This window comes from Monodon monoceros, unplaced genomic scaffold, assembly GCF_005190385.1.
Source record: "Monodon monoceros isolate NGI ecotype Baffin Bay Population unplaced genomic scaffold, NGI_Narwhal_1 Super_Scaffold_18, whole genome shotgun sequence".
Classification (NCBI taxonomy): domain Eukaryota; kingdom Metazoa; phylum Chordata; class Mammalia; order Artiodactyla; family Monodontidae; genus Monodon; species Monodon monoceros.
The window spans coordinates 67604322-67622078 of record NW_021703774.1 but is presented as its reverse complement, the minus strand read 5'-3'; the positions used below and the strand labels follow the sequence as shown (position 1 = coordinate 67622078).

Genomic DNA, 17757 nt, shown 5'->3' with positions numbered 1-17757 from the left:
TAATTGTTACAAGAGGAAACCTTGAAAATGTAAGGCTGCAGCTTCTAGCTGCCAGCAGACATTGCTTTGAGAATGGCTAGTGGTGTCCCCTAGTCTGACACAGCTCAGAAAATTCAGCAACCCAGGAACATATCTGAGGTCACATCTACAATGGCCACCTAGCATTACCTTGGATGTCTGAACCATGGTTGCTCTATTTTGACTTTCAAATGTACTTTTATCCTCAATGGCCAAAGTGGGTGTACAATGCATGTCTGAAAGTTCACAAAACAGGCCACTTTGGTCAGTAAAGTTTAAGTTACACCATGTATAAGCCAGAATGACTTCCCCACACTTCAATGTGTGCAGATTCTTCCATCATTTTAACTTTGATTGTAAATCTTTCAGTAGAAAACTTTGATGATCAAAATGTCCATTCCTCAATGCTGGGGTGAGTCAGCTGCTTGCACCAGCAAGCAGCTGGGGTGCTAGGCCTCCTTTATATTTGCCTAGTTTTTCACATTGGGGGAAAACTGATCAGATATTGTGAACAAGCTCAGAGGTACGTTAATAGGGAATCATTTTAGAGGATATATATATATATATATATATATATATATATATATATATATAATCTATTACACCCATTTGTCACACAAGCATTTGTACATGTGCTTTTAGCAATAGACTTAAAGCAAGCAGTGTCATATATCATGAGTAGTTATACTCTGTGATAACTCTACTAGGTAATTTTCTTGTCCTCCTGAATACTAAGGCAAAAGTGTGCTTAACACAATAGCTTTAACAGAACTAGAATTTAATATCTATTGAAACATAATATTTTTCTCCCTAATTACCCTCATCTCCATCAAACACAGCCGAATCAAGACTAATTTGTTTCCAAAATAAGTCCAGTCTATTGACCACATAGGCTCCTCCACACTGGCTTTGGTGGAACTCCTCAGGAGTCTCAGACTGAATGCCCACAAAGGCCTCTCAAGGCCAGGAAATCCATGACAAAGGCCTGCCATCAGATTCTGCCTCAGTGGACTTCTCTTTTCTAGAGGTCTCCAAAATATTAAAATTCTTGCACATGCCAGGAGATAGTTTTTCCCATTCACTTGATAAGCCTCCTCAGAACCTGAGACTCTCCTATTTCTGGAGAGACCAGGCAGAGAGAAAAGAATAGCATTTCGATTCTAAACATAGAGGTGTAATTTACCCAATTGCTCTTAAGTCATAGTAGCTTGAGGGGAAGGGCTTCCCTATATCTGGAAAACATAGATCAAAACCAGTAATATTCCAGACAAAACCCCATAAACATTATAACTATATTCACCAGTTCACTCAGTAACTAATCCTTTTGTTAACTTTTTATGAAGCCACCAGGTTTTCTATCAGGATTCTTTAATTTCTTACCCAGTTCAGTGGTATAATCTGAAATTTATCAGAGACTTGTACTTGTCAAAATTTCCTTCCTATGAATCTTCTTGAAGATAAAGCACTTTGGCAAAAGCATCAGAATACAACAATAACTGTCTTTAAATGACAGAAAGATATAAAAGTCATGGTTAAACACCTGATTATGATGTAATCAGTAAAGAAACTTGGTTACAATAACCAGAATTATGACTGGTAACATTTTATCAGGACATACCAGATTTTTAGGAATTTCATGTAATTTTTAGAATATCTGTATTAATAACATTTATCCATACAGTATAACCTAAGAAGGCTTATCATTCATTTGACAATGCTTTCCCTGTAATTTAACATACCAGGTAATCGTAGTTAATGTAATATTTGTCTGAGACGCCTCAGGGTTACTTTGAAACATCTCAAAGGTAGCTGGAGGTCAAACTTTTAGAATCTGGCAGACAATGCTTATTCACTTAACCAAAGCGAAAAGATTTCAAAAGCAAACACAGATCCCTTAAAGGCAAAGAAACTCACACAATTTGTTATCAAAAGCAGCATTCCAAGAAAACTTTGTTCTCTTAACAGAGAAACCAAATCCAAACCAAATCCAAATAGCCCACTCCCAACAAAATCCATTTACCCAACTATATTTAATCCAATCTTAGAGAATCCTGAGATTCACCGCTCTTCTCAGTATTCCCTTTCACAAACATTCTACAAATTTCTGTATCCATATCACTTTGTCCCTTATTTTCTTTCTTTTTTTTTTTTAGTGGGAGGAAATATACTTTAATATTCTTTTCATTTTAAAAAATTATTTCCATAGCAAAACACTGAAATCAACCCGGGTGCCCATCAACAGGAGAATGAATGAATAAACTGTAGAATAGCCACAGAACATACTCTCATAAGGTAGCCAAAATGAACTACTATAGTGACATGTAACAATATGGCTAAATTTTAGTTATATTGTATTAAATGAAAAATAAGTTAAAAAGGATTGTGTTTAGCATGAATCCCTTTTTTACACTTAACAACCTTAAAAACATTAGGGTTCTCCAGAGAACCAGGACCAGTAGGATGTTTATATATATACAGGAGGCGATTTCTTATAAGGAATTGGGTCCCGTGGTTACGAAGTCTGGTAAGTCCAGAATCTGCATGCTGGGCTGCAGGTTGGAGACCGAGGAGAGTGGATATTCCAGTCTGAGTCTGAAGGTGGTCTGCTGAAGAACTCCCCCTTGCTTGGGGAGGCCGGTCTTTTTTCTTCTATCCAGACCTTCAGCTGAATTGGACGAGGCCCACTCACATTGTGGAGGGCAATCTGCTTCACTCAAAGTCCATCAATGTAAATGTTAATCTCATCCCAAAACATCCTCAAAGAAACACCCAGAATAACGTTTGAACAAATAGCTAATCGCCAAATTTGGCTGTGGCCCAGCCAAATTGATACATAAAGTTAACCATCACAATGTGTGTGTATATGTATATATATAAAACACACACATACGTATATAAAGGCAAGGAAAACATACAAAGAAAAGCAAGGTAGTGATAAATACTAATTCAGGATGATAGGCAGCTCAGCTGGGAAGAGGCAGGGTGATGAACTGGGGAGAAGACCATGCAGGTGTGGTCAGGGTCCTACCTTTTGTTGCTGGTGGTGTGTTCATGAGTGACTACATTACTTAAAATAGTAAGATAAAATAAGCAGGCCATGCTAGACCAACAATGAGTATGTATGTCAGGAAGAAAGGATTAATCAATCCTATTCTGTACACCCAAGGTCACAAACTTTTTTCTATTTTTTTTCTAAATTTTCTACAGTGAGTGTGTATCTCTCTCTCTCTCTCTCTCTCTCTTTTATTTTTGACAGATGAAACCCTAATACGTAGCTTTAAAAAAAATCCTGTGACATACAGAAGTGTTTATTGCCTAAATATCTAAAATTTGGTATTTGAAATTCTACCGTTCGTTTTTTTTTTAACAGCTTTATTGGAGTATAATTGTTTTACAATGGTGTGTTAGTTTCTGCTTTATAAAAAAGTGAATCAGTTATACATATACATATGTTCCCATATCTCTTCCCTCTTGCATTTCCCTCCCTCCCACCCTCCCTATCCCAACCCTCCAGGCGGTCACAAAGCACCGAGCTGATCTCCCTGTGCTATGCGGTTGCTTCCCACTAGCTATCTACCTTACCTTTGGTAGTGTATATATGTCCATGCCACTCTCTCGCTTTGTCACAGCTTACCCTTCCCCCTCCCCATATGCTCAAGTCCATTCTCTAGTAGGTCTGTGTCTTTATTCCTGTCTTACTCCTAGGTTCTTCATGACTTTTTTTTTCCTTAAATTCCATATATATGTGTTAGCATACGGTATTTGTCTTTCTCTTTCTGACTTACTTCACTCTGTATGACAGACTCTAGGTCTATCCACCTCATTACAAACAGCTCAATTTCATTTCTTTTTATGGATGAGTAATATTCCATTGTATATATGTGCCACATCTTCTTCATCCATTCATCCGATGATGGACACTTAGGTTGTTGCCATCTCCTGGCTATTGTAAATACAGCAGCAATGAACATTTTGGTACATGACTATTTTTGAATTATGGTTATCTCAGGGTATATGCGCAGTAGTGGGGTTGCTGGGTCATATGGTAGCTCCATTTGTAGCTTTTTAAGGAACCTCCATACTGTTCTCCACAGTGGCTGTATCAATTTACATTCCCACCAGCAGTGCAAGAGTGTTCCCTTTTCTCCACAACCTCTCCAGCATTTATTGTTTCCAGATTTTTTCATGATGGCCATTCTGACTGGTGTGAGATGATATCTCATTGTAGTTTTGATTTACATTTCTCTAATGATCAATGATGTTGAGCATTCCTTCATGTGTTTGTTGGCAATCTGTATATCTTCTTTGGAGAAATGTCTATTTAGGTCTTCTGCCCATTTTTGGATTGGGTTGTTTGTTTTTTTGTTATTGAGCTGCATGAGCTGCTTATAAATTTTGGAGATTAATCCTTTGTCAGTTGCTTCATTTGCAAATATTTTCTCCCATTCTGAGGGTTGTCTTTTGGTCTTGTTTATGATTTCCTTTGCTGTACAAAAGCTTTGAAGTTTCATTAGGTCCCATTTGTTTATTTTTGTTTTTATTTCCATTTCTCTAGGAGGTGGGTCAAAAAGGATCTTGTTATGATTTATGTCATAGAGTGTTCTGCCTATGGTTTCCTCTAAGAGTTTGAGAGTTTCTGGTCTTAGATTTAGGTCTTTAATCCATTTTGAACTTATTTTTGTGTATGGTGTTAGGGAGTGATCTAATCTCATACTTTTACACGCACCTCTCCAGTTTTCCTAGCACCAGTTATTGAAGAGGCTGACCTTTCTCCACTGTACATTCCTGCCTCCTTTATCAAAGATAAGGTGACCATATGTGCGTGGGTTTATCTCTGGGCTTTCTATCCTGTTCCATTGATCTATCTTTCTGTTTTTGTGCCAGTACCATACTGTCTTGATTACTGTGGCTTTGTAGTATAGTCTGAAGTCAGGGAGCCTGATTCCTCCAGCTCTGTTTTTTGTTCTCAAGATTGCTTTGGCTATTCGGGGTCTTTGGTGTTTCCATACAAATTGTGAGATTTTTTGTTCTAGTTCTGTGAAAAATGCCAGTGGTAGTTTGATAGGGATTGCATTGAATCTCTAGATTGCTTTGGGTAGTAGAATCATTTTCACAATGTTGATTCTTCCAATCCAAGAACATGGTATATCTCTCCATCTATTTGTATCATCTTTAATTTCCTTCATCAGTGTCTTATAATTATTTGCATACAGGTCTTTTTTCTCCTTAGGTAGGTTTATTTCTAGATATTTTATTCTTTTTGTTGCAATGGTAAATGGGAGTGTTTCCTTGAATTCACTTTCAGATATTTCATCATTAGTGTATAGGAATGCAAGAGATTTCTGTGCAGTAATTTTGTATCCTGCTACTTTACCAAATTCATTGATTAGCTCTAGTAGTTTTCTGGTAGCATCTTTAGGATTCTCTATGTATAGTATCATGTCATCTACAAACAGTGACAGCTTTACTTCTTCTTTTCCGATTTGGATTCCTTTTATTTCCTTTTCTTCTCTGATTGCTGTGGCTAAAACTTCCAAAACTATGTTGAATAAGAGTGGTGAGAGTGGGCATCCTTGTCTTGTTCCTGATCTTAGTGGAAATGCTTTCAGTTTTTCACCATTGAGGACGATGTTGGCCTTTATTATGTTGAGGAAAGTTCTCTCTATGCCTAATTTCTGTAGCGTTTTTATCATAAATGGGTGTTGAATTTTGTCTAAGGCTTTGTCTGCATCTATTGAGATGATCATATGGTTTTTCTCCTTCAATTTGTTAATATGGTGTATCACGTTGAGTGATTTGTGTATATTGAAGAATCCTTGCATTCCTGGAATAAATGCCACCTGATCATGGTGTATGATCCTCTTAATGTGCTGTTGGATTCTGTTTGCTAGTATTTTGCTGAGGATTTTTGCATCTATGTTCATCAGTGATATTGGCCTGTAGTTTTCTTTCTTTGTGACATCCTTGTCTGGTTTTGGTATCAAGGTGATGGTGGCCTCACAGAAGGAATTTGGGAGTGTTCCTCCCTCTGATATATTTTGGAAGAGTTTGAGAAGGGTAGGTGTTAGCTCTTCTCTAAATGTTTGATAGAATTTGCATTCTATCTGTGAAGCCATCTGGTCCTGGGCTTTTGTTTGTTGGAAGATTTTTAATCAGAGTTTCAATTTCAGTGCTTGTGATTGGTCTGTTCATATTTTCTATTTCTTCCTGATTCAGTCTTGGCAGGTTGTGCAGTTCTAAGAATTTGTCCGTTTCTTCCAGATTGTCCATTTTATTGGCATAGAGTTGCTTCTAGTAATCTCTCATGATCTTTTTCATTTCTGCAGTGTCAGTTGTTACTTCTCCTTTTTCATTTCTAATTCTATTGATTTGAGTCTTCTCCTTTTTTTTCTTGATGAGTCTGGCTAGTGGTTTATCTATTTTGTTTATCTTCTCAAAGAACCAGCTTTTAGTGTTATTGATCTTTGCTATTATTTCCTTCATTTCTTTTTCATTTATTTCTGATCTGATTTTTATGATTTCTTTCCTTCTGCTAGCTTTGGGGTTTTTTTTGTCCTTCTTTCTCTAATTGCTTTAGGTGCAAGGTTAGGTTGTTTATTTGAGATGTTTCCTGCTTCTTAAGATGGGCTTGTATTTCTATAAACTTCCCCCTTAGAACTGCTTTTGCTGCATCCCATAGGTTTTGGGTCATTGTGTCTCCATTGTCACTTGTTTCTAGGTATTTTTTAATTTCCTCTTTGATTTCTTCAGTGATCACTTCGTTATTAAGTAGTGTATTGTTTAGCCTCCATGTGTTTGTATTTTCTACAGATCTTTTCCTGTAATTGATATCTAGTCTCATAGTGTTGTGGTCAGAAAAGATACTTGATACAATTTCAATTTTGTTAAATTTACCAAGGCTTGATTTGTGACCCAAGATACGATCTATCCTGGAGAATGTTCCATGAGCACTTGAGAAAAATGTGTATTTTGTTGTTTTTGGAGGGAATGTCCTATAAATATCAATTAAGTCCATCTTGTTTAATGTATCATTTAAAGCTTGTGTTTCCTTATTTATTTTCATTTTGGATGATCTGTCCATGGGTGAAAGTGGGGTGTTAAAGTCCCCTACTATGAATGTGTTACTGTCGATTTCCCCTTTTATGGCTGTTAGTATTTGCCTCATGTATTGAGGTGCTCCTATGTTGGGCGCATAAATACTTACAATTGTTATATATTGTTCTTGGATCGATCCTTTGATCATTATGTAGTGTCCTTCTTTGTCTCTTCTAGTAGTCTTTATTTTAAAGTCTATTTTTTCTGATATGAGAATTGCTACTCCAGCTTTCTTTTGGTTTCCATTTTCATGAAATACCTTTTTCCATCCCCTTACTTTCAGTCTGTATGTATCTCTAGGTCTGAAGTGGGTCTCTTGTAGACAGCAAATATGTGGGTCTTGTTTTTGTATCCATTCAGCCAATTTGTGTCTTTTGGTGGGAGCATTTAATCCATTTACATTTAAGGTAATTTTTGATATGTATGTTCCTATTCCCATTTTCTTAATTGCTTTGGGTTCGTTATTGTAGGTCTTTTCCTTCTCTTGTGTTTCTTGCCTAGAGAAGTTCTTTTAGCATTTGTTGTAAAGCTTGTTTGGTGGTACTGATCTCTCTCAGCTTTTGCTTGTCTGTAAAGGTTTTAATTTCTCCATCAAATTTGAATGAGATCCTTGCTGGGTAGAGTAATCTTGGTTGCAGGTTTTTCTCCTTCATCACTTTAAATATGTCCTGCCACTCCCTTCTGGCTTGCAGAGTTTCTGCTGAAAGATCAGCTGTTAACCTTATGGGGATTCCCTTGTGTGTTATTTGTTGTTTTTCCCTTGCTGCTTTTAATACGTTTTCTTTGTATTTAATTTTTGACAGTTTGATTAATATGTGTCTTGGCGTTTGGATTTATCCTGTATGGGACTCTCTGTGCTTCCTGGACTTGATTAACTATTTCCTTTCCCATATTAGGGAAGTTTTCAACTATAATCTCTTCAAATATTTTCTCAATCCCTTTCTTTTTCTCTTCTTCTTCTGGAACCCCTATAATTCGAATATTAGTGCATTTAATGTTGTCCCAGAGGTCTCTGAGACTGTCCTCAGTTCTTTTCATTCTTTTTTCTTTATTCTGCTCTGCAGTAGTTATTTCCACTATTTTATCTTCCAGGTCACTTATCCATTCTTCTGCCTCAGTTATTCTGCTATTGATCCCATCTAGAGTATTTTTAATTTCATTTATTGTGTTGTTCATTGTTGCTTGTTTCATCTTTAGTTCTTCTAGGTCCTTGTTAAATGTTTCTTGCATTTTGTCTATTCTGTTTCTAAGATTTTGGATCATCTTTACTATCATTATTCTGAATTCTTTTTCAGATAGACTGCCTATTTCCTCTTCATTTGTTAGGTCTGGTGGGTTTTTATCTTGCTCCTTCATCTGCTGTGTGTTTTTCTGTCTTCTCATTTTGCTTATCTTACTGTGTTTGGGGTCTCCTTTTTGCAGGCTGCAGGTTTGTAGTTTCTGTTGTTTTTGGTGGCTGTCCCCAGTGGCTAAAGTTGGTTCAGTGGGTTGTGTAGGCTTCCTGGTGGAGGGAACTAGTGCCTGTTTTCTGGTGGATGAGGCTGGATCTTGTCTTTCTGGTGGGCAGGTCCATGTCTGGTGGTGTGTTTTGGGGTGTCTGTTGACTTATGATTTTAGGCAGCCTCTCTGCTAATGGGTGGGTTTGTGTTCCTGTCTTGCTAGTTGTTTGGCATAGGATGTCCAGCACTGTAGCTTGCTAGTCATTGAGTGAAGCTGGGTGCTGGTGTTGAGATGGAGATCTCTGGGAGATTTTCACCATTTGATATTATGTGGAGCTGGGAGGTCTCTTGTGGACCAGTGTCCTGAAGTTGGCTGTCCCACCTCAGAGGCACAGCACTGACTCCTGGCTGCAGCACCAAGAGCCTTTCATGCACATGGCTGAAATCCTCTTCTTGTCTTGTCCAATTCATCAGGTTCCCTTTCAGTGTATCTCATGGGTTATTGCTGCATGTTCTTCTAAGTGTCCAAGATGCTTTCTGGTCTCTGCTTATGAACTCGTACCCAGCTCACTTTAAGTGTGGTCTGCCATCTATTTTTGCCAGAAGAATTGATGCTCTTCTTATTTGGGGTGTGATGTGAGTGTCCCTCGTTTTCTTCTCTGGTCTGAGTGCCCAGTGTCCAGTCTTTGTGTTCTCTTTGTGACTCCAGCTATCTTTTGATTTTCATTTGCATGGCATATCTTTTTACATTCCTTCACTTTCAGTCTGTATGTGTCCATTGGTCTGAAGTGTGTCTCTTGTAGAAAGAATATATACAGGTCTTGTTTTTGTATCCATTCAGCTCGTCTATGTCTTTTGTTTGGCACTTTAAATCCATTTTCTTTTAAGGTAGTTGTCGATATGATATTTCTATTACCATTTTCTTAATTGTTTTGGGTTTGTTATTGTAGGTATTTTTCTTTTCTTGTATTTCCTGCCTAAAGAAGTTCCTTTAGCCTTTGTTTTAAAGCTGGTTTGGTGGTGCTGAATTCTCTTAGCTTTTGCTTGTCTGTAAAGGTTTTAATTTCTCCATTGAATCTGAATGAAATCCTTGCTGGGTAGGGTAATCTTGGTTGTAGGCTTTTCCCTTTCATCACTTTAAATATATCCTGCCCCAGTCTTTCCTGGTGGTGCAGTGGTTGAGAGTCCACCTGCCGATGTAGGGGACATGGGTTCGTGCCCCGGTCTAGGAAGATCCCACATGCCGCAGAGTGGCTAGGCCCATGAGCCATGGTCACTGAGCCTGCGGATCTGGAGCTTGTGCTCTGCAATGGGAGAGGCCACAACAGTGAGAGTCCCGCATACCACACACACACACACACACACACACACACACACATAAAATATATATATACATACATATATATACTGCCCCTCCCTTCTGGCCTGCAGAATTTCTACTGAAAGATCAGCTGTTAACCTTATGGGGATTCCCTTGTATGTTATTTAATGTTTTTCCCTTATTGCTTTTAATATTTTTTGTTTGTATTTAATTTTTGATAGTTTGATTGATATGTGTCTTGGCATGTTTCTCATTGGATTTATCCTGTACGGGAGTCTCTGGTCTTCCTGGACTTGACTATTTCCTTTCCAATATTAGGGAAGTTTTCAACTATAATCTCTTCAAATTTTTTCTCAGTCCCTTTCTTTTTCTCTTCTTCTCTGGGACCTCTGTAATTCGAATGTTGTTGCATTTAATGTTGTTCCAGAAGACTCTGAGACTGTCCTCATTTCTTTTCATTCTTTTTACTTTATTCTGCTCTATGGTAGTTATTTCCACTATTATATTTTCCAGGTCACTTATCCATTTTCTTCCTCAGTTTTTCTGCTATTGATTCCTCCTAGAGAATATTTAATTTCATTTATTGGGTTGATCATCATTGTTTGTTTGCTCTTTACTTCTTCTAGGTCCTTATTAAAAGTTTCTTTTATTTTCTCCATTCTACTTCCAAGATTTTGGATCATCTTTACTACCATTACTCTGAATTCTTTTAGGTAGACTGCCTATTTCCTCTTCATTTGTTTGTTCTGGTATTTTTTTGCCTTACTCCTTAATCTGCTGTGTGTTTGTCTGTCTTTTCATTTTGCTTAACTTATTGTGTTTGGGGTCTCCTTTTTGCTGGCTGCATGTTTGTAGTCACCATTGTTTTTGGTGTCTGTCTCCAGTGGCTAAGGTTGGTTCAGTTGGTTGTGTAGGCTTCCCGGTGGAGGGAGCTAGTGCCTGTTTTCTGGTGGATGAGGCTGGATCTTGTCTTTCTGGTGGGCAGGACCACGTCCATTGATGTGGTTTGGGGTGTCTGTGGAGTTATTATGATTTTAGGAAGCCTCTCTGCTAATGGGTCATGTTGTGTTCCTGTCATGCTAGTTGTTTGGCATGGGGTGTCCAGCACTTGAGCTTGCTAGTCGTTGAGTAGAGCTGCATCTTATTGTTGAGATGGAGATCTCTAGGAGAGCTTTTCAGTTGATGTTATGTGGAGCTGGGAGGTTTCTGGTGGACCAGTGTCCTGAACTCGGCTCTCCCACCTCAAAGGCACAGGCCTGGCACCTGGCTGGAGCCCTAGACACTGTCAGCCACATGGCTTAGAAGAAAAGGGAGAAAAAGAAAGAAAGAAAGAAAGAATCAAGTAAAATAAAATAAAAGAGTCATTAAAATGAAATATAAAAGAAAATTATTAAAAATAAAAAAAATTTTAAAAGTAATAAAAAAAAGGAAAGAAAGAAGAGAGTAAGAAAACCAAAAATCAAATCCCTCAATGATAACAAACATCAAAAACTATACTAAAAAACAAAAAACAAAAAAACGGACAGACAGAACTCTAGGACAAATGGTAAAAGCAAAGCTATACAAACAAAATTGCACAAACAGGCATACACATACACACTCACAAAAAGAGAAAAAGGAAAAAAATTCTATATATATTAAAAAAAAAAAGGAAGAGAGCAACCAAATCAATAAACAAATCTACCAATGAAAATGAACTGTAAATACTTATCTATGATAAACATAAAACCAGAAACAAATTAGATGCAGAAAGCAAACCCCAAGTCTACAGTTGCTCCCAAAGTCCACCACCTCAATTTTGGGATGATTCGTTATCTATTCAGGTATTCCAGAGATGCCGGGTACATCAAGTTGATTGTGGAGATTTAATCCACTGCTCCTGAGGCTGCTGGGAGGAATTTCCCTTTCTCTTCTGTGTTTGCACAGCTCCTGGGGTTCAGCTGTGGATTTGGCTCCACCTCTGTGTGTAGGTCGCCTGAAGGGCATCTGTTCTTCACTCAGACAGGCCGGGGTTAAAGGAGCCGCTGATTAGGGGTCTCTGGCTCACTCAGGACTGGGGGACGGAGGGGTATGGAATGCGGGGCAAGCCTGCAGCGGCAGAGGCCGACATGACTTTGCACTAGTCTGAGGCGTGCTGTGTGTTCTCTGGCGGAAGTTGTCCCTGTATCACGGGACCCTGACAGTGGTGGGCTGCACAGACTCCCGGGAGGGGAGGTGTGAATAGTGACCTGTGCTTGCACACAGGCTTCTTGGTGGCTGCAGCAGCAGCGTTAGCGTTTCATGCCTGTCTCTCGGGTCCGTGCTGTTAGCCATGCCCCGCTCCTGTCTCTGGAGCTCGGTTAGGCGGTGCTCTGAATGCCCTCTCCTCACTCACCCAGAAACAATGGTCTCTTGTCTTTTGGGCAGGTCCAGAGTTTTTCCCGGACTCCCTCCCGGCTAGCTGTGGCTCACTAGCCTCCTTCAGGCTGTGTTCATGCCGCCAACCCCAGTCCTCTCCCTGTGCTCTGACCGAAGCCCAAGCCTCAGCTCCCAGCCCTGCCCGCCCCGGCGGGTGAGCAGACAAGCCTCTCAAGCTGGTGAGTGCTGGTCGGCACCGATCCTCCGTGCGGGAATCTCTCTGCTTTATCCTCCGTGCGGGAATCTCTCCGCTTTGCCCTCCGCACCCTTGTTGCTATGCTCTCCTCCGCGGCTTCGAGGCTCCCCTACTCCGCCACCCGCAGTCTCCACCCGCGAAGGGGCTCCTAGTGTGTGGAAACCTTTTCTCCTTCACAGCTCCCTCCCACTGGTGCAGGTCCTGTCCCTATTCTTTTGTCTCTGTTTTTTCTTTTTTCTTTTACCCTACCCAGGTACATGGGGGAGTTTCTTGCCTTTTGGGAAGTCTTAGGTTTTCTGCCAGTGTTCAGTAGGAGTTGTTCCACATGTAGATGTATTTGTGGGGAGGAAGGTGATCTCCATATCTTACTCCTCCGCCATCTTGAACGTCTCCTCAAGAATTAATATTTAAATGCAGTTATTTTTGCTGGAAGAAGGAAGAATCCTGGCTCCCAGCTAGTTCATTGTCTGGGCTTCACAAACTGAGTTCTAGGTTCATTTGAAACAGGATTATTATGACAGAGTAAGTGGTGCTTACTTATTATTTATCTAGTTATAATTTTATGCTATATAAGCCATGATATCACTGCTGTTGTATTATTTTTTTCTTAACAGATTCATTTATTACATTTTACTAATTACTTAAGTAATTTAATAATTGTAAATTTTATAAAAGTACCATATTAACATAAACTTACAATTCTCTAAATATTAGAATAAAACATGAAATAATTATTTGCCTCTTTTCTAGGGTAGGAACAGCCTTCTCAACGTTCAGTGTATATTACTCTAGAGGTTTCAGGGAAATACACATAAGGATAGAATAATTGTTAGTGCATCTTTCAGGAATATCGAGTTTTACTTGGAGTTTTTAGATTACAGTCTTGAATCTTTGTGCTCTCAGCATTTAAGCAATCTCCTTTTATCTTGTAAGTAAATGTATTTTTCCATAACATTCAAGAAGAAAAATATCTTTAGGCACGGTGAGTGGCAGGAAAGTTTGGTAGTTTTATGTTCAAACTGCATCGAACTTTATAGCTATTGTATAAAGTTGTGACATAAGCAACTGGAGTTTTGTATAACTTTGTGTAGGATGCAGATGAAAGTAAAACTTTTTAGCTTTTAAAAAGGATAGAAAAGACCCTGGGGATGAGAAGTCATATTTTAGTGCTTAATATAAATGGATAAAAGAGATTGAAATAGCTATGCTGATGTAGTCTACTGAGATTATAGATGGATCACATAATTAATTGAATAGTAGATAAAACTCCTAAGACTCAGATGTGGGGAGTAGTGGTTAATAGCTACTGCCCACTATCATACAGGGTGAAGTGAGTCAGAAAGAGAAAAACAAATACTGTATGCTAACACATATATATGGAATCTAAAAAAAATGGTTCTGATGAACCTAGGGGCAGGACAGGAATAAACATGCAGATGTAGAGAATGGACTTGACGTGGGGAGGGGGAAGGGTAAGCTGGGATGAAGTGAAAGAGTAGCACTGACATGTATACACTACCAAATGTAAAATAGATAGCTAGTGGGAAGCAGCCGCATAGCACAGGGAGATCAGCTCAGTGGTCTGTGATCACCTAGAGGGGTGGGATAGGAAGGGTTGGGGGGGAGATGCAAGAGGGTGGGGATATATGTACACATATAGCTGATTCACTTTTTTATACACCAGAAACTAGCACACAATGGTAAAGCAATTATACTCCAATAAAGATGTTTAAAAAAACATAGCTACTGCCCACATCAGAGATGCTGAAGGGGGAAGCCAGGGCTACGCTAGAGGCAAGGTTGCCATATGTAAGAGGATGGGGTAAACTAGAGAAGAAAACATTACATATAGCCTACATTCTTATTTGCAAATATCAGATCTTTCAACATCAAATATAGATATCTAATTACTGGCAAATGATTTTGAGGAGTTTGCTTCTGAAACTTTCTTGAGTCTCTTGACTAATCCCTCCACACTGACCTTGCTTTGGAGAAAGTTTTCAGTGGGAAATGAATGCCTATCAAAAATTTCACCTTTGTTAATTATAAAATTTACTATCTTAACCATTTTTATGTGTGCAGTTCAGTAGTATTAAGTATATTCACATTGTTGTAAAACAGATATATAGAACTTTTTCATCTTGCAAATCTGAAACTCTGTAACCATCAAACAACAATTCCCCTTTCCTAAGTGAAATAAGCCAGTCATAAAAAGATGAGCTAGATATACTGTAAGGCATTTCCTCATTTAATCCTTATAAAAACCATGTTTTACTTAGTCTCATTTCACAGAATTTAAATTATTGTACATCCTCACACAAGAAATATGTTAGGAAACTTATTTTATTTATTTATTTATTTATTTTGCGGCACGCGGGCCTCCCACTGTTGTGGAATCTCCTGTTGCGGAGCACAGGCTCCAGACGCGCAGGCTCAGCGGCCATGGCTCACGGGCCTAGCCGCTCCGCGGCATGTGTGATCTTTCTGGACTGGGGCACGAACCCGTGTCGCCTGCATCGGCAGGCGGACTCTCAACCACTGCACCACCAGGGAAGCCCCAGGAAACTTATTTTTAAATCTATCTTATGGGGTTCCCTGGTGGTGCAGTGGTTAACAATCCACCTGACAATGCAGGGGAAACAAGTTTGAGCCCTGGTCTGGGAAGATCCCACATGCTGTGGAGCAAGTAAGCCCGTGTGCCACAACTACCAATCCTGCACTCTAGAGCCCGCAAGCCAGAACTACTGAGCCCGTGTGTGCCACAGCTACTGAAGCCCGTGTGCCTCAGCTACTGAAGCCCGTGCACCTAGAGCCTGTGCTCGGCACAAGAGAAGCCACTGCAATGAGAAGTCCGCGCACTGCAACAAAGAGTAGCCCCTGCTCACCGCAACTAGAGAAAGCCCGTGTGGAGCAACGAAGACCCAACACAGCCAAAAATAAATAAATAAAATAAATTTATTTATTTTTTTAAAAACTATGTTATGTGACCCCCCACCCACCCAAGCAAGAGCTCCTAAACTACATGTTGCTCAAGTGGAAGGCTGAGAAATGAACACTTATGAAATTAGTTTCTTATAAAATTATGTTGTTTTATTGAAACATATCTTTAACAAAACTCACAGCAAAAACAAAACTCAGCCAAATAAATATAATATATACTATAGGTGACTAAAATTTGGTTATTTCTTATAGTGAGACATGAAAGAATGAGGCAACCATACTTTCATTACTCTTTTCCTACAGTACCTAGTTTAATGCTTTGCACATAGTAGCAGATGCATAAACAGAACTCTTGGATGGTCAACTTACTTTCACACTGCAACTGGCATTAAGTACAATCCTAGTTTATGAAATGAAGAAAGGAAAATGAAGGGAAGTGGAAAAAAACTAATAATTTTTCATGCCTTCTATCAGAAGAGGACCAAATTGCTTTACATCTATTAATTCCTTTAGTTCTTACAGTGCCCAACTGAGAAGGTGTTAAAGGTCTAATGATACATAGAGAATAACTGACCATGAGAGAGGTTAAGTCTGGCCCATGGCATTTGGCTGGAAAATGATCCAAATCAATATTCAAACTTAGGTCTTTGTGATTCCAGAGTCCATGTTTTCTCCTCTACCATCAGCCTCATGGAACTTTGATTCTCTCCTCATTTATCCATAATCAAATTATTCTTTTTGTCTATAAATAATGTATTTACTGTAAATATTGATTTGAAACCTCAAAAGATATATAGAAGCACTCAGAGACTTAAACAACATCCCCTACTGTTTCCTTCACTGTAGGAAGAATATTAACAGGCTGGACATTCTTAGAAAAATAATGCAGCATTCGTAGTGTTGATCTGAGAAAACTGATATTTTCAATGCACAAAAATAGCATGGCTTGAGTCCTTGAAATTTGCCACACTCACATAACTTTCTGGAGACCAAATGGTACAACCTCTACAGTGAATATAGGCTAAACACAAAGAAGGACTTTCCAATAAATATGATCAATGTAACCCGAGGTCCTTTTTTCTTGTTTTATTTTTTTGACAAAAGAGTGTAGGTATATTTATTGCAGTTCTACCCCAGGCACTTTCATGAATATAACTTCCGTGACTTATCAACTCACTCATGCAGTTTTGGGAAATGAGTACCTACTGAGAACATTTCTCATAGTCGTCTTCACTTCTTTGTTCCTCAGTGTGTAGACAAGGGGCTTGAGTAGGGGGGTGATCACCATATAGGTCACTGCCCCAAGTCGGTCCTTATTTGAGAAGTACAGGGATGTGGGCCTCAAGTAGGTAAAGGAAGCACAGCCATAGTGAACAATGACCACTGTGAGGTGGGAGACACAGGTGGCAAAGGCCTTATGCTGTCCCTCCACTGAAGAGATCTTGAGGATGGTGGAAACAATGAAGACATAGGAGATGAAGATCAACACAAAGGGAACCAGCAATACCAGAATGCTGAGTAAGAACATAACCATCTCCTTTAGGTTGATGTCTGTGCAGCCCAGTTTTATGACAGGGGAAATGTCAGAAGTGGTTGATCCGATTGGAGGCACAGAAGGGTACAGTAAACACCAGGATGTTGACAACCACAGAGATCAGAAAACTACAGAAGCTTGAGGCTAAAGCCAGCAGTATGCGGGTGGATGGCTGAGGATGACTGTGTAGTTGAGAAGGGTTGCAGACGGCAACATAGTGATTGTAGCCCATCACAGCAATTAGAAAAGAGTTGGTACAAGCCAAGCCCACAAAGAAATAGAGCTGGGCAGCACACCCAGGGAAAAAAGTAGTTCTAGTTGTGGAAAGCAGATTGGTCAGCATTTTTGGTATGATGACCAAGGTTTAGCAGGTTTCAGAGCAGGAGAGGACAAAGAGAAAGAAATACATAGGGGTGTGCAAAGCCTGATCCAGAAGAATGACAGTCATGACGGTGGCACTGGCCATCGGAGTGGTCAGGTAGACCAGGAGGAAGATAAAGAAGAGAAGGATCTGCAGATCCCCTAGGTTTGAGAAGCCTATAAGGATGAACTCGGTGATCATGCTCTGGTTCTACCTCTTCATTGGTCGCTGGGAATCAGACTCAGACATCCTGAAACTGACAACAGAAAGAATTTGACAAAAGTGAATGCCCCCAGAGAAATCATGTTTGTGTTTCTGTACAAAGTTGATAATACTGGTCTGAAAAAATGAGTAAAAAACAAGTCAAGCATTTTGATCAGGGGTGAGTGGAAAGCAGGGGGCATGAAGACTAGGGACATAAGAAAATTCCCAATTCAACAATACCTGAAGAAATTT

At 39.3% G+C, this 17757-nt stretch overlaps 1 protein-coding gene across 1 annotated transcript; it reads right to left on the bottom strand.

The window, feature by feature from the left end:
* Positions 1–16583: 16583 nt before the first annotated feature.
* LOC114897877 (olfactory receptor 10T2-like) lies at positions 16584–17523 on the bottom strand. Its single transcript, XM_029226937.1, is given in 2 exon segments — positions 16584–16992; positions 16994–17523. Coding segments are annotated over 2 exon segments (939 nt in total).
* Positions 17524–17757: the final 234 nt, after the last annotated feature.